The sequence below is a fragment of the Ursus americanus genome, chromosome 11, assembly GCF_024610735.1.
Source record: "Ursus americanus isolate L20-20 chromosome 11, mUrsAme1.1.p, whole genome shotgun sequence".
In the NCBI taxonomy this organism is placed as follows: Eukaryota; Metazoa; Chordata; class Mammalia; order Carnivora; family Ursidae; genus Ursus; species Ursus americanus.
In genome coordinates this window covers 67,917,797-67,943,431 of record NC_142137.1, presented here as the reverse complement: position 1 = coordinate 67,943,431, position 25,635 = coordinate 67,917,797, and the positions used below count along the sequence as shown (strand labels likewise).

The following is a 25,635-nucleotide window of genomic DNA, read 5'->3' as shown; positions in this document are numbered from 1 at the left end:
AGCCAGCCTGATTAATGCCAGGGGCCAGCATCAGCGCTTGCCTCAGGAATGCTACCTCAAATTAATATTCTTGTGCTTCAGGCACGTGAGATTCAGACACTCAATACTACATCTTGGCTGGCAAGCGCTGTTCCCTGCTTATGGCAGAACATTTGTTTTGGAAACAGAAAAGTGTGATATTAGTTTAAGCTGTTGCCTGTCTCCACTTGGTAATATTTTTTTCCACTTAGTAATGTACTAATCTAACTGTCTCGTTAGTGAAGTTCATTAAGGGCATGGGAAAAGAAGACTCCCAAAGGGAGTGAAGCACAGTTTAGAGAAATAGAATTTCCTCTTGAAGCTGTTTAACAACTGAGAAAGAAGAATCAAGTAAACTTCTAGATCCCTAGTCCGAGGCTAATGAAAATTACAGGAAACGACGGAAGAAAACCAGCTTTGGCTCTGTGGTAGCACAAGAAGCACCATGGCTCAATTCGGTAAGCTGCTCATCTTTGAGGAAGGACTTAACAATGTATACGCGAGTCCCAGCAGAAGCTCGGGCTTGGAAAAGTTGCTAGAACAAAAACAGTCATGTTCTCTGCTCCTGAAGGTGTTTACAAGTGTTCCTTCCTCTTGGTCTACGTGAGGCAGCCTCTTGAAGCTCTACTTGGTTAGATACCAGACGTTCTCCTGCAACCCCCTCCCCAACTCCTGCAGAAAGCAAGCTAATGTGCCTTCAAGCAGGACTGACTGAGTCACCCCAGATGGAAACTTCACTCTGGGAAAGCTTCTGCTCCAAATGTGCTGCCTCGACCAGGCCAAGAAATTAGTTATGCTCTTCCTCAAAGAGAAAAGTTAAAAACCCATGTTTCTCTGGTTAAGAAAGTTCTACTTACCAACAAATCGTTTCTTTCCAGCCAGATCGAACTCTTCTCCAGGAAAGGAGCTGATGGAGCCATCCGGCGGGATGACCTCGGGTGTCGCAGCCGTGGTGGAGGGCCTGGTGGTGACCGGTGGCCTTGAGGTCTCAAATTCATAATCTGAAACGATATGAAGGCTTTGCAATTGGGCCCTTCCAGAAACGGGGCACCATGTACCGCCAAGAGATACCTTCTCAACATTCAACTCGAGACTAAAGCACACTCGCACACACACCCCCAAAATAAGTGCTGTGCCTGAACGTGATTTCTTCCCAATGAAACAGTGTTCCCCTCGAGAGCAGCTGCAGGGAAAAGGAAGAGGAAAAGGAAACACATAGGAGCAGAAAAATGAGGTTTTACAATTGGAGCTGGACAGAATCTTAGAATCATCCAGTTTTGCGTCCTGTTATTGGCCCCCAGCCATTCGCTGCCTAAGTAATTTTTTTCTTTCAGGGCCATAAAAGATTCACATCAGAATATAAACTTGATTTCTTAAAAATTCACCTTCTGTGTATGGGCTTCTTTCCTGGGGAGAGGGGTGGCATGAATCCTATTTAAAAAACTAATCCTTTAATATTTAAAAAAGAAAACTCGCTCCCCTTTCAACTGCTCAAAGATAATAAGAAAGTAAGAAAAGAGCTTAGTATTTTCAGAGGTGCTAAGGAACTTCTTTTGCTTCTGACATCTGTTGTTTTTCTCTTAAGTCAGTTTTTTCTTAAACTCTGGGACGAAACCAATGTATCGAACTTTATTATGATTGTATCAAAGGTGACATTATTTTCACATCAGTGGTCTGAGGCCACGGGAGCTACAGATAACAGCAGACAAGAAAGCACAGAAGTGAGAATATCCTGAGTATCAGAGGCCAGCCCTGCGGTGGGGACAAGATGCCCACGGGAAAACTGCACAGGCAATTTATAAAACACACAGAACCATCGCAGGGTCACAGGGTCATAAGTAGACTAACTGCATTGGCTCCAGATTCTACCCAAGGCACACTGCATTCTTAATCTTATAAGCTTATCCCTGCTTGAAAAGGTTCTGTGATAAAAAAAACACTTGCATAGCACTGCATTTCTTTTCTTTTCTTTTTTAAGGGAGAGAGTGAGAGCGTGGGCATGCACACTGCAGGGGGGGCGGTGGAGGGGGAGGGGCAGAGGGAGAGAGAGAATCTCAAGCAGGCTTCACGCCTAGTGCGGAGCCCGAGGTGGGGCTTGATCTCACAACCCTGAGATCATGACCTGAGCCCAAATCAAGAGTTGGACGCTTAACCGACTGAGCCACCCAGGCGCCCCCATAGCACTGCATTTTTTTACATAATTAGAAAAGGAGAGAAAAGGGAACAATGAGAGGAGCCAACAGAGGAAGCGGAGTCATGGGTTAAACAAGTCGGTTCACAAATGGCGGTGGAAATGGAGGCTCAGACAAGCAGCTCCAGGGTTCTGGGTGTTGGGGGGAGAGTATCGGGGGTACAGGGGCTTGTCTGGAGGCTGCATTCACATATGAAGCCCACTGTTGTTCTTTGGATCAAATATGTACTGGGGGCTAACTTGGAAGTTGGGGTACAACCATCTTCCCTGAGCATTGCCATGCAGCCCCGAGTTCTGAGGGAAACTCAGAAAATTGAGATCATCCACTTAGTAATTAAAATGAGAGAAACTGTCCAAATCCAAACAGTGTAAAATCAGTTCCCACCTTCGTCATAGATAACATACGCCTCTTCTGTGGGTGTCGCGGTGTCAGTCTCCAATCCTGAGAATTCATCTAGTGAAGAAAGAGGGGAGAAAGGTTTCCTCTCAGCAGCTGGAAACCGTGCCCCGGGCATGGCATTCAGTCCCCGCCACCTTTCTGCAGGGGTCAGTGGCCAGGCCAGGGTCACCCAGCTTTCTCAGAAGGAAGAGCATTAGAACCCTGACCAGAAACCCAGACTTCTCCTTTACACTCAGAGAAGGGTGCTCAGAACGCCCCCTGGGGTCCCGCAGCATGCCAACTCTCCAGCACAAAGCGTCTTCTGACCTCCCCTCCGCACACAGTGCCCACCCACCCACTGGCCCAGGCAGCTCTCAGGAGGCTGTGGGAAGGGCCAGCCCAGCGGTCACAGGACTGAGAACGTGCATTCTCAGGAAGCAGGAGAGTGTGAGACTCCTGCTCAGGGTGGGGACAAAAATCCCCCCACCTGCGATGTCCCTTGTTCATCACATTTTCATCCTCCCTATCCCCTCGATCTTGCCACCATTACATGTTCCAGAAGCAGGGTGACTTCCTGCCTCTCCTACATTCTACCTTGGCAAACTACACACACATGAGCTCCCTGTGCTTCACTGCTTCCCTTCTAACCTCCCACCCTCTCTGGTGGGAAGCCCGCAGCCCAGGGCCTATGAGATGCCCTGGCACCTGCTTCACCATTGAGGTGGTGACCCTTGGTGTGTTCTGATGGGGCCAATGGATGTCGGCAGGACAGAGGCTGTAAATTACAGTCCACCCCTTTCAGGGCTCAGGACTCTCATTTCAAGAACAACTATTAAGACATAATTTTTCCTTAGGTCACTCCAATGTCAATGTTCTTGGATCCAAGCGGAATTACTTCTGGTTGGTTCAAATCAGACAGTTTTCAGGTTCACACCACCCAGTTCGGGGCTTGCCATTACTTCCTTGGTTACCATTTTCTTTCCCTTGTCAATTTGATTTTAACAACATGGTCTTGTTTTTCCTCATTCTTGGTTCACATTTGTTTCTTTTCCTTATTTTTAGCCAGATCAAAAATGAATAAATTGTATACCTTTTGCATCCCAGAGTAAAGAAGAAAAGGGAAAAGGATACCATTTCTTTGCTGGAGTCTCACTGTTGAATGTAATTCTTGAGGTGCCGGAACACCACAGTACATGCAGCAGGCCACAGAGATGATGCCTTTTACCTGCAAACTGGCATCGTTTCTTGAATAAGTATCAGTTAAGTCTTCCGGCAAAAGTAAACATCCTGCTGAACGATTTAGTGCTCTTTTTTTTTTTCTTAGGCTCAAATAAAGTCAGGCATAATTTTCCTAAAATAGCACCATCTTGGCTCCAAGTAAAAGTAACCTCCAGATGTAAGGAAGTGTATTTTATTTTATTTTTTTTACAAAATTGGCCATCAGAATTTGTCACACCTGATTGCTATTTTGAAGCATTTGGAACTACATAAAACTATATGCTTTATACATCAACTCAGCATCATTGTCAAAAGCTTCCAACTCTTCACATCAAAGAGCCACAGCTGGCAGCCACCAACATGGTGGCGTCGTTCATTCTCTTGAGTAGTTTCTCCAAGTGGTCATGAAAAAAAAAATGAGTGCAAGATATCACCAAAGAATTAGGGCCTTGACTCCAGAGATATTTAACCAAACTATAAGAAAAATTCTGAGTAGAAGTTTAGGGAAAAGGTTAAAGACAGCCATTTGAAAACCAGGATATTTGTAAATTGCAAAGTTGGTCCAGCTCAAATGAATTTTCAATTATTCTCTTGTATTTTCTATCTTGAGAGTGAGCTGTGGGTGAGTGGAATGGTTTTCCAAAATGACTGATGTTCTTCTGAAACATGCCCCAAGATCATGTTACAAATTATTGAAGATGTTCAGCTGGCTCAACATTTCCAAATACGTATGACATCATCTGATCCATTGTAGAAATGAACCTGAAAAACAAAGACCACTGGCTTTTACTTCTGAGTTAGAAAAATGGAGAATGTCTATAGCTTAAGATATTGCTTAGATACCCAAAGATGAATAATTAAGTACCATGAAGAATGTGAGATGAAGCAGAAGACACTGTCTCTACTGCAAGGAGTTTATTATTTAACAGGGGAATCAGATTAAGCAAAAAAAGTGTGTGTGTGCGCACGCGCGCACGTGTGTGTGTGTGTGTGTGTGTGGCAAGAAAGAGAGAAGAGTAAAGGCAACAAAACACTGAAAACAAGCACATAAGATGCATCTTTGCTTCCAGGAATATGCACACACATATGGCATGCATAACAAATGAAGAAGTACGTAAATACTGCTTGAATTACTGGAATGATTGAATGACACAAGGTTATTCCTAGAACGTTATTTTATTTTATTTTATTTTATTTTATTTTATTTTATTTTATTTTTCTAAGATTTTATATATTTATTTGACAGAGATAGAGACAGCCAGCGAGAGAGGGAACACAAGCAGGGGGAGTGGGAGAGGAAGAAGCAGGCTCATAGCGGAGGAGCCTGATGTGGGACTCGATCCCATAACGCTGGGATCACGCCCTGAGCCGAAGGCAGACGCTTAACTGCTGTGCCACCCAGGCGCCCCTAGAATGTTATTTTAAAGCAGTGTTTTAAAGGAAAGGGGTATGTGATTTAACCAGGTGAGCCAAGACTTTGAGATTTGAAAAGATTTTAAAATTGGAGGGCTAGAAACAAAATTTTTGGACTTCACCAGTGGAATGTAATAACAAGTGGGTGACCAGCTGGGGGCGGTGCGGAGTAGGGGCCTTGAAGGGCAGGTGTCCTTCACTGATCGCTGATGCAGGTGATAGATCATTAGCACTACCGCAACAAACACTTCAGGCTACTGGCCTGCAAAGGGCCGTGGCCAAAATGTTGCTTGCTAAGTACTGGCTATGTACACATGGAGCCCTGGCACTTGTGAGTGTACATTATGGACTGCACTAAATACAACAAAAGAGCAGGGGCATGAGAAAAACACGAACTTGAGAGCAGAGTAAGAGGCATGGAGACAGGATACAGGTGGTTCCGCAGTTCATGTGTGAAGGGGAGCCTTAGGACTGCCCCTCAGCTGACTTCAGAGCCTCCTACTGAAAGCATGCGTCTGCTTTCAGGATCATTACAGCATTTACAAAATAAATATCAAGGCCACTAAGAGTTGTTTTAGCAATAAATGACAAATTCCATTGTATTTCATAGATAGTACACAGCATTTTCCATTTTTCAAATTATAAGCCATCTTTATTATTATTTTTTAATTATATTATGTTAGTCACCATACAGTACATCCCTGGTTTTTGATGTAAAGTTCGATGATTCATTAGTTGCGTATAACAGCCAGTGCACCATGCAATACGTGCCCTCCTTACTACCCATCACCAACCTATCCCATTCCCCCACCTCCTCCCCTATGAGGCCCTCAGTTTGTTTCTCAGAGTCCATAGTCTCTCATGCTTCATTCCCCCTTCTGATTACCCCACTTTCTTTATCCCTTTCTTCCCCTACCGATCTTCCTAGTTCTTATGTTCCATAGATGACAGAAATCATATGATAATTGTCTTTCTCTGCTTGACTTATTTCACTTTAGAAGCTAATTCCCACCCAAGATGCTTGCTCCTTTGCCTCTCTCCAACATTGGCCCTGACACGTTTCATTCCAATGATGAATGAAGCAGGGACTGTGTGGTATCCCCAGGCAAGTGGAGGCTAGTGGAAGGAAGCCCAATAAAGAATAACAATTTGAGTATTGGGCCAACAGGGCTAGCCTATAGATGAAAAGAGTAAAGCAAATCTAAGAAGTGTGATGAAGGGGAGGGGCAGATGGTGGCAGAGTAGGAGGACCGTAGGTTCCCCTTGTCCCACGAATACAACTAGATGACTATCAAATCATTCTAAATACCCCAGAAATCTACCTGAAGACTGGCAGAAAAAACTCCACAACTAAAGGGAGAGAAGAGGCCACACTGAAGAAAGTAAGAAGTACAGAGATGCAGCTTGGAAGAGAAACAGATCATGGCTACTGTGGTGGGGAGGGAGCCACAGTCACAGAGAAGGGCACAGAGACAGAATAGCACACAGGGGAGTGCATGGGAAAAATGAATCCCCATAGCAATTGGCTTAGAAAGTGAGAGGGGCCAAATTTTGTGACTTTTGGCAACCAGGAGGGCTTAAAGCCTAGAGTTTTAAAGGTCAGTGGGCTTGGCTCTGGGAGAGCCTGGAGGACATTGAGGCTGCCCTTGGAGAGAAGGTTGGGCAAATGGCCATGGACATACAGCATGGATACAGTGATCTGAAAAGCACCTGGAGCACAAAATGAGGAGGCTATTCACTCATCTCAGAATGTATCCCATAGAGACAGCATTCACAGAGAGACCACTCTAGGAACAAAGCAACTGGCAGGCATCATTTCCCTCTCCCACCCCTCAGCGTAAGCACAGGGCCACCTACAGGAAGCAGTACAGTGCTGACACTGGCTACCTAACTCGCTTACACTAAGCCCCAAACCACCTCCACTGTGGAAGAACCACTCCTCCACATCACAACTGCTTCAGTTCCATTTGTGGCAGGAACCCTCCACTAGAAGACCAGCCCAAACCCCTGCTAGCACCACATCTTCTGACCTAGGAGTTTTGCAGGGCCTCAGTCTGGCAGTGGCGGTGACAGGTGTCATTTCACAAGCAGACCAGAGAACACCTAGTTAAAATTTACCACATTCAGGCCAGGGACCAAACACTGCCCACAACAGGCAAAGAGAGCCTCTGCAGATGGCTGGCCTAAAGGATAAAGTGGCCAGGACACAAGAGCAGAGCATAAGCAGCCCACATTGGAGATACTCCCAGAAGCACCAGTAATCAAGCTGAACAGGGAAATAAGAATTATGCAAAACAAGAATAAACTTAGGGAACTCAGTGACTCCATCAAATGTAATAACATTTGTATTATAGGAGTCCCAGAAGAAAAGAGAGAAAAGGGGGCAGAGAATTTATTTGAAGAAATAATAGCTGAAAACTTCCTTAATCTGGGGAAGGAAACAGAAATCCAAATCCAAGAGGCACAGAGACCCTCCCCCTGCCAAAAGCCAACAAAAGCAGATCCACAAAAAGACATATTGTAATTAAATTGGCAAAATCTAGTGATAAAGAAAAAATATTAAAAGCAGCAAGAGAAAAGAAGACAGTTACATACAAAGGAAACCTGATAAGGCTATCAGCCGACTTTTCAGCAGAAATTTTCCAAGCCAGAAAAGAGTGGCATGATATCTTCAAAGTGCTGAGTGGGAAAAACCTACAGCCAAGAATACTCTATCCAGTGAGGCTATCATTCAGAATAGAAGGAGAGAGAAAGAGTCTCCCAGACAAATAAAAACCGAAGGAGTTCATAACCACTAAACCAGCCCTGCAAGAAATATTAAAAGGATCTCTTTGACTGGAAAGACCAAAAAATGACAGTATGAAGGTAAGAAACACAAAAGCAGTAAAAATGAATATTTCTATAAAAAAATAAGCCAAGGAACTCACAAAATAAAAGGATGTAAAATATGATGTCATATATCTAAAACATGGGAGGGAGAGGAGTAGAGAATGGGTTCAAACTTAAATGACCATCAACTTAATATAGATTGCTATATGCAGAAGATGTTATATACAAGCCGAATAGTAACCACAAATAAAAAGCCTCTAATAAATATGCAAAGAATAAAGAGAAAGAAATCCAAATATATCACTAAAGAAAAGAAGTAAACCATGAAAGAGAGATAGACAAAATGGATCAGAGAAAATCTTCAGAAACAACCACAAAACAAATATTAAAATGGCAATAAATACATATCTATCAATAATTACTTTGAATGGAAAGGGACCAAATGCTCCAATCAAAAGACACAGGGTGACAGAATGGATAAAAACAAGACCCATCTATATACCGTCTGCAAAAGACTCATTTTAGACCTAAAGACACCTGCAGATTGAAAATGAGGAGACGAAGAAATATTTATCACACAGATGCATGTCAAAAGAAAGCTGGAGTAGCAAAACTTAAATTCGACAAAAGAGACTTCAAAACAAAGACTACGACAAGAGACAAGGGCACTGCAAAATAATGAAAGGGACAATCAAATAATAAAATACAGCAATTGTAAATATTTATGCACTCAACATGGGAGCAACTAAATACATAAAACATAACATAACAAACATAAAAGAACTACTCAATAATAATACAATTATAGTAAAAGACTTTTTTTTTAAAGATTTTTTTAAATTTTATTTATGTGACAGAGAGACAGCCAGCGAGAGAGGGAACACAAGCAGGGGGAGTGGGAGAGGAAGAAGCAGGCTCCCGGCGGAGGAACCCGATGTGGGACTCGATCCCGGAACGCCGGGATCACGCCCTGAGCCGAAGGCAGACGCTTAATGACTGCGCCACCCCGGCGCCCCCATAGTAAAAGACTTTAACACCCTACTTACATCAATTGACGACAGATCCTCCAAACAGAAAATCAACAAGGCAACAATGACTTGGAATGACACACTGGACCAGATGGATTTACCAGATATATTCAGAACATCCCACCATAAAATAGCTGAAACCACATTATTTTCACATGCACATGGAACAGTCTCCAGAACAGATCACATACTGGTCCACAAAACAAGCCTCAACAAGTTCAAAAAGATGGAAATCATACCATGCATTTTTTCTGACCACAACATTATGAAACTAGAAGTCAACGACACACACAAAAAAATTCTTTTAGAAAGACCACAAATACATGGAGGTTAAATAACATGCTACTAAACAATGAATGGGTCAACCAGGAAATAAAAGACTCCACCAAAAAACTGCTGGAACTAATAAACAAATTCAGTAAAGTCACAAGATGCAAAATCAACATAGAGAAAGTGTTGCATTTCTATACATCAGTAATGAAGCAGCAGAAAGAGAAATGAAGGAATCAATCCTATTTATAATTGCAACAAAAATAAAAGATACCAAGAAATAACCTAACCAAAGAGGTGAACGACCTGTACTCTGAGAACTAAAACACTGATGAAAGAAATTGGAGATGACACAAACAGAAAGACCTTCCATGATCGTGGACTGGAAGAACAAATATTGTTAAAAAGTCTATAGTACCCAAAGCAATCTACACACTTAATGCAATCCCTATCAAAATACCAACAGCATTTTTCACAGAACTAGAAAAAATAATCCCAAAATTTGTATGGAATCAAAAAATACTATGAATAGCCAAAGCAATCTTGAAAAAGAAAAGCAAAGCTGGAAGCATCACAATTCTGGATTTTAAAGCTGTGGTAATCAAAACAATATGGTATTGGCACAAAAATAGACACATGGATCAATACAACAGAATACAAGATCCAGAAATAAGCCCACAATTATATGGTCGATTAATCTTTGACAAGGCAGGAAAGAATATCCAATGGGAAAAAGACAGTCTCTTCAACACAGCGACATGCAAAAGAATGAAACAGACCATTTTCTTACCCCATACACAAAAAGTAAACTCTAAGTGGATTAGGGACCTAAATATGAGACCTGAAAGCATAAATATCCTAGAAAAGAACACAGTAATTTCTCTGACATTGGCCATAGCAACTTTTTTCTAGAAATGTCCCCTGAGGCAAGGGAAACAAAAGCAAAAATAAACTATTGGGACTACATCAAAATAAAAAGCTTCTGCACAGCAAAGGAAACAACCAACAAAACTAAAAGGCAACCTACTGAATGGGAGGAGATATTTACAAATGACTTATCTGATAAAGGGTTAGTATCTAAAATATATAAAGAACTTACATAACTCAACACCAAAACAAACAAACAAACAGCTAATCCAATTAAAAATGGGCAGAAGACATGAAAGATATTTCTCCGAAGACATCCAGACGGCCAGCAGACCCGTGAAAAGGTGCTCATCATCACTTATCATCAGGGAAACACAAATCAAAACAACAATGAGGTATCACCTCATACCTGTCAGGATGGCTAAAATGAAAAAACACAAGAAACACAGGATGTGGAGAAAAAGGAACCCTCATGCACTATTGGTGGGAATGCAAAATGGTGTAGCCATTGTGGAAAACAGTAGGGAGGGTCCTCAAAAAGTTAAAAATAGAACTACCCTACAATCCTGCAATTGCGCTACTGGGTATCTACCCAAAGAATACAAAAACACTAATTCAAATGGATACATGTACTCCAATGTTTATAGCAGCATTATTGACAATAGCCTAGATATGGAAGCAGCCCAAGTGTCCACTGATACATAAATGGATAAAGAAGAAGTGGTATAGATATACGATGGAATATTTTTCAGCCATAAGAAAGAATGAAACCTTGCCATTTGTAATGACATGGATGGAGCTACAGAGTATAATGCTAATCGAAATAAGCCAATCAGATAAAGACAAATACCATATGATTTCACTCATATGCGGAATTTAAGAAATAAAACAAACAAGCAAAGTGGAAAAGACAGAGAGAGAAAGAGAAAGCAAGAAGCAGGCTCTTAATTCCAGAGAACAAACAGATGGTTACCAGAGGGGAGGTAGGTGGGGGTGGAGTGGGGAAAATAGGTGATGGGGATTAAGGCGTGCACACGCCATGCTGAGCACCTGGTGATTAAAATAAAAACTTAAGAAAAAAAGGAAGCGTGCTGCAGGAAGAGTGAGTGGGCAACGAGGCCTGGCAATGAGTTCAAAGAAGTCCAAGGAGACATCGGGGCTTCAGGCCTGGAGAGCTCTCGGGGTTACTGCAAAACAATCTTTATTTACCCTGTCTTGTGTTATTGTAAAGAGGAACAATTTGGGGGGTGCCTGCATGGCTCAGTTGGTGAAGCGTCTGCCTTTGGCTCGGGTCATGATCCTGGGGTCCTGGAATCGAGCCGCTCCTCAGAGAGTCTGCTTCTCCCCCTGCCCCACCTGCCCCCGCCCTCACTTGTGCTCTCTTTCTCTCAAATAAATAAATAAAATCTTTTTAAAAAATGAACGCTTTGGTTTTCTGACAAGAGAGGGAGCTGTTTCTGTCTACTGCAGTTTCGGGGGCAGAGGCAGATCACCTAGGGCTCTTCTGTAGCTCACGGAGAACCCCATCCACACGCACCAGATGGTTAATCATCATTGGCTAATTTCATTTTACAAAATTATGAATGAAGCCAGGATAACAAAAACAAGAGCCATTGCATCCTTTCTAGTTTACCACATGGGCTTTCTCACAACGACATCACCGCCACAATGATAAAGATGAAACATTTGTCAAATCAATTTACTCAATTCTACATCAGGGCTGACCTAAGGCACCAGATGTGATCTTGCTTGCTTTCCCTTTCAGAACCTATCATTGGAAAGTATACAAAATCGCCATGCGGATAGCATTAGTTATTAGGGAACTGGAAATCAGAACCACCGAGAGATACCACTTCACACCCACCAGGATGGTGAGGTTCAGAAAGACAGAAAAGCACAGGTGTTGGTGAGGACATGGAGAAATCGGAAGCTTCATATGCTGCTGGTGGGAATGCAAAATGGTGCAACCACTAGGGAAAACAGGTTAGTAGTTCCTCCCAAAGTTAAACACAAAGTTACCACTGGGCACAGCAACTCTCTTACCAAGCATATACCGCAGAGAATGGAAAACAGGTGTTTAAAAAAATTGTACACACTGTTCAGAGCAGCATTATTCATAATAATAGCCAAAAGGTGACAACAACTCAAACATACATCAACCAAGAAATGGATAAAATGTGGTTTATCCACACAATGGAATACTGATCAGCAGTAAAAGGAATAAAGTACAGATCTACTCTACAACATGGATGGAACTTGAATACAAACCATGCTGAGTGAAAGACGCCAGACACAAAGGCCACATCCTGTAGGATTCCATTTATATGAAATGTCCAGAAGAGACAAACCCATAGAGACAGAAAGTGGACTCGTGGTTACCCAGGGGTTAGGAGGAAGGGGAATGAGGAGTGACGGGCTGATGGGTATGGAGTTTCTTCTGGGGTGATGAAATTCTTCTAGAATTTGATAGTGGTGATGGTTGCACAACTCTGTGAATATACTAAAAACCACTAAACCATACACTTTAGAAGGGTGACCTTTATGGTATGTGAATTGAATCTCAAGAAAGCTATAATTTAAAATAAATAAAAATAACTATGATTAGAATTAACACAAGGAAGAAAATTAAGTTGTTAGTGGAGCAGCATAAGTAAAAAAGGAAGATCGGCCATACAGGAATATTTTTAAAATAATGATTATAGTACATTATAACGTTATATAAAGATGATATGTTGCACTCCACGAGTTTACTTTTTTCCCCAAGACTTGGTATTGATTTGTACTTATTCTGAAAATGCTGCCTAGAGGCAAATTATAATTAACACTTGGCTACTAATTTGGCCTGTGCTAGGAAAGTGGAAGGATGACGTAAGGGAAGTGAAAAACATACACATTCATTATGATTTGCCAAAAGGAGGAGGAGGAGGAGGAGGGGAGGGGGAGGGGGGGAGGAGGAGGAGGAGGAGGAGGGGGAGAAGAAGAAGAAGAAGAAGGAGGAGGAGGAGGAGGAGGAGGAGGAGGAGAAGAAGAAGGAGAAGAAGGAGAAGAAACAAAAATACCAGGAAAAACATTAACTTTCATGCCAGATGAAAGTCCAAAAATTCAAAGTAAATGAAAAGAATATGCTATAAGCCCTCTGTAAATGTAGACAAAAGAAAATGCAAAATATTCATAATAATAGTAGTAATTCAATCCAAATTCAAAATAGTCACTCTCCTGTTTGCAGACAACTATTAAGTAAATAGCTCTTCCAATTATACTTAGATTTAAAAAAAAACAAACACATCAATATATGCGGAAGTGAAAGGTCAAAGGAAGTACATAATGTTTTCATACCAGAAATCCAAAGGTAAATTCCAGTTCGTGCTCCCTGGGGAGATGATAGTGTGCGAATCTTCTTCCCAACGGCCTTCCTCTCAGCATGGTTCCTCATCCTTTGGTGTGAACTTTCAGATGTGTCCAACGTTCCTGTTTACTTGGAGCTTTTCTGTGGGAAGAGCGACTTCAAAGAGAATTCCCACTTTGAATACGGCATTCAAGTTCAAGCTTATCACAGTCAACGAGGCTGCATAAAGAATGCCGGGCACATAAAATGATTCCTGAAACGAAGCGCCTTCACCCTGCATCAGCTTAAAAAGACATTAAGTTTTACAGCGTCCACGGTGATTCTTTTCCACCTAAGGGAAAGAAGATGAATTTTTCTCCTCTGAGCGGGACACCAATGCAGAATGACCTCTTCCAAAGCAGCCTGAACAGAAGGTGATGATTCTGCAGCTCCACCGTGAGCTGACCGAAGGGTCCTCGCTTCCATTCAGGGGAACTGGGCATTCTCCGCGGGAAGACACAGCAAGGGCAGAGGACCGTCCTGACGGGGCGCCCCACAGCAGAGGAAACAGCACAGTCCTACCTGGTGGAAAGCAGTCCTGCCCTTGCTGCCACCAGAGCCCAGCTACTCAAGGATTAGCTTTTGCAAAGGGAGAGCTGATCAAGAAAGTGTTCGGCCAGCAAATGAGTTTAGGACACTCTATTTTTCTTGGAAATTCACAATGAGACTATTCAAGGATCAGAACAATCCAACAGTAAGAAATTAGCCTTGTTTAAATCACATAGCGAATCACAGAACCTTTTTTTAAAGAAAAATATAACACGTACAAATCTATGAATGTCCAGTAATACACACTTGGAGACACACTAATCCATTCCTATAATGTTCCATGTTCCAGCTAAATTTTTGACTTGGGTCGTGATAAGGATTGCCAGATAAAACACAGGACGTGCACTTAGATTTGAATTTCAAATGAACAGCAAATAATTTTTCATATGAAGTATGTCCCATGCCATATTTTTATTTGCTAAATCTGACAACCCCAGTTAGGACACATACCCCTGAACGAACCTTGTGGGACTGGAAATGCTTTTAGTCACCATTCTACTGTGCCCCCTATGTACCCCTCCCTGGAGCCTTTGTGACCCGACTTGGAAATGCAGCATGCTAGTTAAGTGGGCCATCATTACAATGAAGGCCGTTACCTTCTTCAGGGTAGCACTCGGGGACCCCGCTGGAGCCCATTACGAGGTTGCCATCTTCGTCATGCCGTTCTAGGGTCCCAGGGGGACAGGTGGGAACGGGGGTGGTGGGTTCAGGGGTGGTAGTCGTAGTGGTGGTCGTCTGTGTAGTGGTTCGAATGGTGGTCGTTGGGCGTGTGGTAGTGGTCGTTGGGCGGGTAGTGGTGGTCGTGCGGTGGGTGGTGGTGGTCGTGGGCCTTGGGGTCGTCGTAGTGGGTCGTGTAGTTGTGGTGGGGGCACGGGTGGTTGTTTTGACAACCTCCAAGCCCACCAGAGGCTTCCCTCCAAGACTCAGAATGGGCTTATCCTGGGCGCTGGCCACGGGTTTGCCATGCCGCCCCTGCCCAAAGAGGGGAAGGCCATCAGGGCTCACCACAGGGGTCCCTCCCAGATCTGAAACAAAATCAGACAAAAGCTGTACAATGAGATGAAATCATCCAGAGGAAGTAAAAACCAAATGCAAAGTGTCTTTCCCAAGCTTATTTATTCTTATGTTCCAATCAGCAAAAAGCAAAGGAAGCACTAAAAGGATATCCAGCAGAGGCAGCAATATCTGCTGCCTTCCAGAAATTTCTGGGCTTATTATATTGTCCCTTATTCTGTATTAACTTACATAATCAGGTTCATCAATTACCCTGACATAACTCTTAGTCTCTAGTCAGGAAAGTAACACTTTCCTCCTCTTGATTTCTACATCTAAGGAGGAAGAGTTACATTGTACCCGGGTAGCAAACTTCCTCTGTAAAGAGCCAGAGAAGATAGAGGGCCAGATATTTTAAGCTGCATGTTGCAGCTTCCCAACCCTGCAATTGTAGGGCAAAAAAGTACAGAGAGTGCACAAACGAATGAGTGTGTCTATGCTCCAATACAACTTGGTGAAATGTGAATTTCAAATAATTTTCACATGTCACAAATACTATTATTATTCTTTGATTTTTTATTTTATTATATTTTTTTGCAATCATTTAAAAATGCAGAAACTAGGAAGGGAGGGAAAACGGAATAGGAAGTCATCAGAGAGGGAGACAAACCATGAGAGACTCTTAACTATGGCAAAACACACTGAGTGTTGCTGGAGGGGAGGCGGGTGGGGGGATGGGGTAACCGGGTGACGGGCATTAAGGAGGGCACGTGATGTAATGAGCATTGGGTGTTACACGAAACTGATGAATTCCTGAACTCTACATCTGAAACTAATGATATACTATATGTTGGCTAATCGAATTTAAATCAAAATAAAAGTGCAAAAACTATTCTGAGCTCGCAGGCAGTACAAAAACAGGCAGCAGACAGGGTTTGGTCTTTGTGCTGCCGTTTGTTGACTCCTACTGCTCTCAGCTGCCCTTTCTCAAGAAGGAAGTCAAGCACCACCTTTTCTGGAAGGTGGAGTCTGTTTGAAGAGTAGAACTACAGTTGTATCAGGGAAAAAGCTAAGTTCTGTCTCTTTGGGGGACTCCTTTCCACATGGCTAAAAGTAACTGGCCTAGGGCACCCATTAAAAAAGGGTAGGTGGCTGTTAATTGTGAACTCGGAACACTTTTTGTTGCCTAAACACCATTCTCACTTACCCACAATGGTGCGACCATCTCCTCCTAGTTTAATCCGAAGAGGATTTCCTTGTGAATCCTGCAGGTACCTTCCTTCGGCATTCAGTACTAACCCACGGTTGAGATCCACGACCTAAATCCATAACACAAATTAAAGAATAGACTGAGCATGAATCCACCTACATGAACATATCCACGAAGCTTCCACAGAAGGAAACCATAATGTGAATAGGAAATGTTATTTTTGTCTGTACCATTCACAAGGTCTAATAAGAATAAAGTGCAAAACAGTCCCATTTCACACCATAATTGCTTAACCATAGAATATATAAATTGTTTTAAGTTTCTCAAATATGCAAAAGATATTCATAGTACTGCTTCCATTTAGTACGCTGTGTGTAATGCTGAAAGCAGCAGATGACTTAAGCGCTTACCGGTGGCGAGGAGGGATAAAGAAAACATGGCCTATCCACACCGTGGACTGCTAGCGGCCAATGAAAAGGATTGGGAAATTCTACATATATTAACTGCTATGGACTCAGATTACAGGACTACTTGGAAGAAATAAAAATATATTCATTTGTATATATAAGCTTAAAACTGCAGAGAAAAATAATCTGGACAGACATATCCCAAACTGTTATCAGTGGTTACCGCTGGGGAGTGGTTTGGGATGTTTCTTAGCTTAGAAATGATCTTTTTCATATATTTCTGAATTGCTTTAACTTCTTGCCATGAACACGTATTGCTAGTGTATTAAAAACATGAAATGTTTCCATCTGGCTGTTAATGTCAAAAACTGAAGTTGCTATATAACAAAATCCATTTAATTTGTAATGAAACTGCCTAATATAGAATGCAGGCAAAAATGTCATATTCTTACGATTTATGATACTTTGGGGAGGGGGGAAGCTATTATTATTCCCGTTAAGGAACAAGCTCATGCTCTACACTGGTGATTCTCAAAGTGTGGCCTGGACCATCAGCCTCAGCGTCACCTGGGAACTTGATAGATATGCCAATTACCTAGCCCTACCCCAGGTCTTATTTGTCGAGCCCCCAGCGGACTCTGATGCTCCCTAATGTCTGAGAACCATGACTCTGCACAGCAGGCAACACCTGCCAGGATGCCACTTTGTTGGATGATGTCTCAGTAATTAAAATAAAATGTATTTATATAAACCCTTCTTCTGAACTCTACTCCATACTGTTCCAATGCAAAATTATTTACAATGACATTTCGCTTTAATATACATTCTTTCTTTATCAATTCCTTTTTCCTTGGAGAAATGATAAAATGTATCTTGTTACCTGTGACTAAAAATTTTATGAACTCTCTCAAGATGTTCTCCTAAAGCTTACTGCAATAAAGGGGAAGTTTTGACTGGGAATTCCTAGTCAAAATAAGAATAATTTTGTGATTCTCTAGTAAATCTTTTAAATCCTTGAACATTGTAAAGGTGTTCTGCCCATTACCCTCTACCTCACCAACAACTGCTGAACATTTAACCCCAGGAAGTTAAAGTCAATTAGCTTAAACACACATAAAATACTAGTAATTATTTTTTATTTCGGTCAAACAATGATCGTTGGAAAATTCAAAAGGTGATATAGTGAAAATTGCCTATTTGAGCCAACTTTTTTTGGTTTGTTTGTTTGTTTTTACCCTGCTTTCTTTTACGAAGGATTCGAGACAATTTACAGAAAAATGTGTATACTAGTTAATCAAATAATAAAAAATAAAAATAGGGGCGCCTGGGTGGCTCAGTCGTTAAGCATCTGCCTTCAGCTCAGGACGTGATCCCAGAGTCCTGGGATCGAGCCCCACATCGGGCTCCTCCACTAGGAGCCTGCTTCTTCCTCTCCCGCTCCCCCTGCTTGTGTTCCCTCTCTCACTGGCTGTCTGTCAAATAAATAAATAAAATCTTAAATAAATAAATAAAAATACAAAATAAAAATAAAATGAAACTATCAGAGATGGAAAAAAGAAGTCCATTTGAGGGGCTAAGCATCAGGGTCTATGTAATTGCTGTGGGGCTGGAACATACATTTGTATGATCTTCCTAACCAGTCAAAGCAAACAGGAAATAAAGACCCATTTGTCTTATTAGTTATGAGAAGAAAGCAAACTAGTTACTCAGGAGAATAAAAGATCTTTCTGAGCACTGGAAGAAGCAATACAAAAATATACTGACATAGGAGTGGTTAAAACTGGAGGAGATAAACGAAACACCATTTCACTTATTGCTGTACAATGCCCACCATTTTTCTCTTCCCAACAGCAAAACAACCGGTATGTGTAAAGAAGTTTACCCTACCCACTTTGTTCCTTGAGGGCCATTGATAATTCTTTGTCCACTTGGTTGTCCATTACTACCAGGAAGCACTTTCCCTTCTACATTTGGTCGGCCATTATACCCTACATGCACACAAAAGAAAACAATAGCAACAACAACAACAAAACCCAGCATCTGGTAAATTCAACACTCCTGTAAAGTTGACTTCATACTAACCTCTAAATAGTAACGCATCATTTTGAACAGAAATACTAAACAGAATTTTAAACGAATAACTTGCATATATTAGAAGACAGTCTTAAATTGTGACTTCTAAATACCAAATATGAATGTCTACGAAGAGTACACTAAAGTCACAGTTTCCCAACAATACAGGGAAAAGGAGAGAGTCCAGCATAAGTAAATTTTCTAGATAAAGTTAAGGACGGTAGTGGCTATAGCATTATTTTAGCCAGTTGGAAGATAGAGGGAAGGAAAGTTGGAAGGATGGAGAAAAATCTCTCTAAAATATACTAGATGTTGTCCTGCTCTTCTCAGCAGATTATACTAAAGTATTTCTAGCTGAATCGGGTCCATCAATCACCAAGTGTAAAAGCTCAGTGCTGACTTGCGTGGGGCTGCTGGAGAAGCGTCTGCTCAGAGATGAAGTAGAAGGTCCAGTTAGCTGCCCCTTCGGTTGCTGGTCTGTCTGCTCCTAGCATCTGTCCTCCCTCTTCATCTCTTGGCATTTCTGATCAGCTACAGTGAGTCGAGGTCTGCGCTGGGAGCACTCTGGTCCAACCCCACCCACAGCATAAAGTACTTGGACTTTCTTACAACTCTGTGGGTCAGAGACTTTTATCATTCAAATAGCTAATGAGAATTAAATATTTATTGAATTTCTGCTATATACAAGGGAATGTGGATTTTACATCTATTATCAGGCTCTTATGTTTGCTTACAATAGTGATTTTAATAGAAAACTGACTTCTATATAGGGCATTGTTCTGTGTCTTTACATTTTGCTAAGCTAATAATAGTACAGACTAACAAAACTAATGCATTCATTCAAAAATCTCCCATTAAGCACCAATTCCAGGCAAGGAGAGTGCAAGGTGTCACTAAACTGAATGCAAACTTGGAGTAAATAACTTAGATCCTGCCCTGGGGTCCATGTAGACTCCAATTTACAGTTGTCTACATTGAGTCCTCAACGTAAGTCACACATCTGCCTCTCACTCCTCCGTGTGACAATCATCTTTAACATGCATTTTCTGGAGGTTTTAAATAACGTTCACTGATTGCAATGTTTAAGCAATTCGCATCCAAGACATCTGAGTTTATCTCGGGGTGTATGCTGAGAGTTTTATATGCAGAATCTACAAGAACAAGATCCAGCCTACACAGTTACCTAATTCCTTTCTGTGGGTTCTTTAAATATACCCTGGCAGGTGAGCAACTAAAAATAACCTAAAATACAGGAAGCCTAGTTTGGCATCATGACTGTGATGCATTTTCACAGATTAAGAGCGCATGCTGGGGAATTTGAAGAGGCAGGATGTGATAGAGGAATGGCAGAGGCCTGGGAAATTAGCACGTCTGGGATGGGATCTGCCACTCAGCCACATAGCTGTCTGACCTCTCTCCGAACCACTCAGATCCCTGGGCCCTAGTCTGCTCCTCTGAAAACCAGGAGAAACAATGCAAGAGGTGGTTAAGAGGATGAAATCCCGTTACATCTGTAAAGCTCTTAACACAGGCTTGGACATAGCAGACACTCAATAATATAAAATAAAAGCCTCTCAAGAATTGGCTCTGAACCCCGTGGAGAACCGCCAAGAGAATGTTCAGTTAAAAACGAATTACCTGGTCGGGTAGGGGATCTCGCAGGCTGGCGGGAGAGGGGGTTCCGGAATCTTGAGTTCATCATGCGCTGGCGCAAGGAGAGCATCGGGGTGGTGGAAGAATAGACAGGAGGGGCGCGGGTGGTGTACTGCACCCGGGCCGGGGTGTCCGCGGTGGGGCTTGGGGTGGCAGGGCTGCGGTGGGGGTGTCTGGGCGGAAGGTGTGAGGCTCTCGGGGAGCTGCCCACAGGGGGAGGAGGAGGAGGACGCTTCACAGGAGTGTCATTCTCGTCCTGCGGGGAGCTCACCCTGGGAAGTGAGAGCACAATGGCAGGGTCCGTCTTGTCCTTAGCAATGTTCCCATCCACATACTTGCTGCCTCTGGGGCTGGAGGAGGAAGGCCACTTTGGAACAGAGGAGGACAGAGGGTCCTCGTCCTTTCCTCCTTTAAACACCATGGCATCTTCACGCTCCTCCTCCGCCGAGACCGACTGCTGCGATTTAGAGGTCAGGGGCTCCCTCTTGGACGGCACGGCCTGGGAAGCTCGGTCCTTGTTCCCCACAGCCTGAGGCCCGGCTCGGCCCGGGACCCTAGGGCGGGCGTGGGGGTAGTGGCGGGGGCTGCCGGGCCTCAACGGGGAGCCTGGGGGTCTGCGAAGGTGACTGTCGCCCGCGCCTCCTGCGTGAGCCTCCAGCTGGAGGTGCTTGGGAAGGGACAAGATGGGGTCCCTGGCCCGGGCCGGGTGTGCGGGCGCCCGGGAGCCTCCAGCCTCCGCTTCTGTGCTGTCGTGGAGGTTTCCAACGGATCTGCCCTTGGAATCCTCGTCCCGATGGTGGGGAGATGTGGGGAGCACCCCTCGGGAGCTTGCCGTGTGGGGGGACTGACTGCCTCTGGCCGCGTAGGGGTCCGAGAAGGAGGCGCTTTCCTGCACCGCGGAGTGGGGACGCCCAGCCTGGGGCAGCTCGGGCTTGGACAGCGGACGCCCCACGTCCTTGCTCGCGGGGCCGCGGGGCTGTGGCTGCGACACGGAGACCGTGGGCGAAGGCTGCCCTTCCGGAGCGGCGGCCCCCGCACCCAGGCCCTGGCCGGGTGCCATCCTTTTGGGCACGCCGGGCCCGGGGTGGTGCTGGGGCCGCGTCGCGGGCCGCCGAGCGGGGGCCAGTTGCGCCTTAGGAGAGCCGCCGTCCACGCCCACTTCTGTGCTCTGTTGAACATCCAGCGCCTTGGAAGGGAGGGATTTGCCCTGAGGGTGCGCGCCTGCCTCAATCCCTGCGGATTTGGGGTTCTCCGCCAGGGGCTCCTTCCGCTGAAGGTTCGCCCCTCTCTGCGGGCCTTTTCTTAGGTGGTCCACGCCCAGGGAGACAGGCTGCCTGGAGGGGGAAGCCATGTGGTCGTTTACCACGGTGGCAGGAAGCGGCTTCTCATCCTCAGCTTCGCTCTCTGCTCCATCTCCATGGATCCCCGAGCCAGGCCTGTGGTCCGAAGCTGGGTGAGAATTCACCCTTGAGTGGACTCGGGGGGACACGGTGGACGGCGGGGAGCTGGAAGGATGCAACCGGGGTCCTCGGCTGCTGCCAAACCGACTTGGATATCTCGTGTGGGCAGCAAAGGGCTTGTTTCTGAACAAACTGAAATGTCCAGAGACAGGCGGACCTGAGGGCAGCCGGGCCCGAGACGTCGGGGCCGCGGCCTCCGCCTGCCTGCCTCTATCTTCTGTATCATTGTCACCTTCGCCATCAGAGGCATGTTCTCCCTCAGGGACCAGTGTCCTTGAGGAGAGACCAGAAGACGAGGAAGACTTGGACTGTGATGGTGCACTGGACTTGGTGGCTGGGGCATCGTGACCATTCTTCCAGCCCCTGGACAGTGGAGCCCCAGGGTGTGGTGGGGTGGGCAGCAGCCGAGACAACCCTCCCTGGGGCGGAGAAAGCTTTGAGGGTGAGACTAAAGCGCCTGAATTTTCCTCCCTACCCCCAAAATGGGGTGCTCTCCGCGCGGGCAAGGCTGGTTTTGTGCTGTGGTACGCAGGGCCTCTGTCCCGCTGGGCACTGGAGGTGGCCTGGCGGCTGGGCCACAGGGCTGGCCGAGCCTGGGCAGTGCTCTTGGGAGGCAGCCGTTGGGAGGCGGCGTCCTTGGGGTCCCGGGAGCCTGCGGCTGGCTCGTCCTCCTCTTGGCCCACTGAGTCATTGTCAGCAGAGCTGGGGGGCAGGTTGGTAGAGGGCCCCCCCGAAGGGCGGTGAGAGCTACCCTCGATGCGTGTGTGGGGTACAGAGGAGGACACCCCTGGACGAGGGTGGGAAGCCAGAGAGGAGCCACCCCGCTCTGCACCTTCCTTTTGGGACAGCACTGGCGTCTGTGCTTTCACTGGGGTCCTCCCGAGAGTGAGGACTGGGGGGACAGATCTACTTGGTAGCCTCTGCTGTGGTTTCCGGTCTTGGGTCTCTGAGGGCAACGTTGGTGGGTCCCCCCGGGAATCCAGCTCCTCCTCATCGGTGATTTCTGTCGACTGAAGACCCAGCCCTTCAGTCTTCTTAGGGTGAAGCTGGGGTTTTCTAGGCACCCCACCGTTAGCCAATATTTTGTTCTTCAAGTCAAGGAGAGGGTCCTTGACATTTCTGCCTCGGGGAGAAATAGGCAAATGAGTGTGTTTTGAGGAAGCGGGCGCTTTGGGAGAAGTCTCTGGCTTTTCAGATTTCCAGCCATCCTCGGGGTGGGTCTTCTGCTGCACATCGGACTCACCAGAACCAGCTAAAATAGATTTTAAAGATTCTGCCGTCAAAAAAATTGAAAGCTGAGAAACATCAGGTAAGTGTTTAAGATGGCAGTGTGGAGGCATTTCTAATTAGTCATTATAATTAATAACTTCTCATTATTTAGACATTGAACACATTTTTCGAATTATGGCAATCTCTTTTAAAGATCTCTTTTTTGCTTTAAGTAACAATATAGTCCCAGAAAATGTGTATTAAATTTCTATAAACTGAATCAAGTTACGGCACAGCTTATTATTTGCAGAAATTTTGAAACGAGTACTTTAAAGTAATCCATTGATTTTGTGAATGCAAAATCTTATGTAGGATTTCCTTAATATAACTGTTGGGATACTACTACTCTTCGTGATGTAGGGAAGAAATACACAAGAGCCTGGTACAAAATGCTGAATGATCTATACACAAAACTAAATGGGGATGTGTTGTGTGTGATTTGCAAGTGACAGGTGAGCAACAAATCTGTCATTTTTAAGACATTACAAAGAGTTCTCTATTCCCCCTAACATGTCTGTACCAGCTTCCTCCTTCTTATGTAAAATCCCCTTAATAATGGATACATTCGTAATCCCAAAATAAGGCCTAAACTAAAAAGACTCCTGGGGTAGGCAAAACATTATATTACAGGTGCCCTACAATTTATCCTTTCCTGAGAGCAGGTTGAATGCAGGAAGGGATGCTGCAAGAGGGGGGAAATATATATGGCAAGGGGGGACCCAGAGGGAGCAAACGTTATCTATTCCAGTTTTTCCAGCACAGAACTGTTTAATATTGCAGTATACTGGGGATCCTCACCGCACACCATGCAGGAGACAGTTCCCAATATCTGGTGTAAATATGGGGAAGCAGAAAAGGAAATACAGCCCCAAAAAACCTCACTCCAATTTGGGATTTTATTAACCTGCTCGATTTTGATAGTGGTGAGATAACGAGGTAATTGAAATTCTTCTGACTAAAGCTACACTCCAAAATAATGGAATATAAGCTAAAAATATTAAGTGCTATCTAGAAATTGAAGAGAGCTAACAATTAAAAATGTCACATTACACCTGTAAATATGTTCTTTCCCTGTCATCATAAGCCCAAAATTACACAGTGATATAAGATTAATCACATAATTATTACATTCATGTTACTGTAATATTGTAATAGTAATTCATATGACTGGCAATCGATCTTTTAGTCTTCAGGGAGAAGAATTTTTAAAGGGACAATAAAAATATTTTCGAAATCACCAAATTTAGCCCCCCAAATCATCAACAGAGCAGTTCTAAATCCACGAGCATGATTCAAAGTAACACATCACAATTAGCGGTAATGAAGAGAGAGAGAGAGAGAGCGAGCCACGAACACACGATGCTTACTTGTTGGCATAGCGACAATGAAGGCTTTGGAGTGAGGCCCCAGTCCTCTCCTGTTTGCGGCCCGGATTTTGAAAAGATAGCGTTCCCCAGGCTGCAGACCATCCACTAGGGCAGAAGTAGTCTCTCCAGGATAGGTGAGGGACTTTGCTCCAAATGGTTTGAGAGCCGGGGCGTATGAAAGAATGTATTCTGAAATGATTTGGCAGACGGTTGGAAGGAGGAAACTGAAAACAGTCCTGTGTCCAGCAGACAGACTGTATGGGCAGGATGAATTAGAACGTGCATTACTAAAATTAATACTCTAGCAATGCACGCCAAGTCAGCAGCTGGAGCATAAAGACAAGTGGAAGGTCAACTCCCATTCATTCAGGCTACCAGAACGGGCCCTGGAGTGAATTCGTGGGCAGTTTTCCATTTCCAGCAAATTAAACAACGGAACCCAGGAGGCCAGTCTTCATACAACTTACCCAAACCGTTTACACTGCATTGGGAGCTCTTCTTCGTTGTGTTCCTTTACTAATTTACTATGTCAGCATTAATATATTCTGAGTAGAAGAAGCCGTGGAAGATTTAAATGACAATGGTCGGAACTAAATCTGAAGCGCTACCAACACCTTTGAGAGTCTCGGTGTATTGATCTGGGCTATTTGTCTATTAAGCCAGATAAATTCCATATTTGGAGTATAATTTCACTTTTGCAGAAATTCCAATCCTGACTCAATATATCTAGGTAAGGATATTTCACAGTATTTAAAACTGTGAGGAAAATTTGCCAGTTCATAGATTTATGTGATGTCTAATGTTTCCATCTCGAATCAGTGATATTTACAAACATGTAATGCCCTTGAACTTTGAAAATCAGAGCAAACTCAGTCCAAGGACCTAATATAGCTCTATGCTTCTATGGAAATACCGTAACGTAAGGAAGCCATGTATTGAAGCAGAATTTCCACCCTCGACTAAAAACTGTCTTGCCTATTTTCCTCTCAATAAACTTAAGACTTACAAAACTTATCAAATTAATGTGAGTAGGAGCTAACCACGAAAAATGATTTG

The 25,635-nt window shown here is 44.0% G+C and overlaps 1 protein-coding gene across 1 annotated transcript in view; it reads right to left on the bottom strand.

Annotated features, from left to right (window-relative positions):
• The window catches only part of FNDC1 (fibronectin type III domain containing 1), a 99,793-nt gene that overhangs the window by 17,864 nt on the left and 56,294 nt on the right, over nucleotides 1–25,635 (bottom strand). The window contains exons 10-16 of the mRNA XM_045805438.2: nucleotides 24,580–24,768; nucleotides 20,469–23,195; nucleotides 18,645–18,745; nucleotides 16,348–16,459; nucleotides 14,744–15,172; nucleotides 2,595–2,663; nucleotides 876–1,019 (exon numbers count right to left, since the gene is read on the bottom strand). Coding sequence (XP_045661394.2) covers nucleotides 876–1,019; nucleotides 2,595–2,663; nucleotides 14,744–15,172; nucleotides 16,348–16,459; nucleotides 18,645–18,745; nucleotides 20,469–23,195; nucleotides 24,580–24,768 — 3,771 coding nt within the window. The remainder of the gene's footprint in view (nucleotides 1–875; nucleotides 1,020–2,594; nucleotides 2,664–14,743; nucleotides 15,173–16,347; nucleotides 16,460–18,644; nucleotides 18,746–20,468; nucleotides 23,196–24,579; nucleotides 24,769–25,635) is intronic.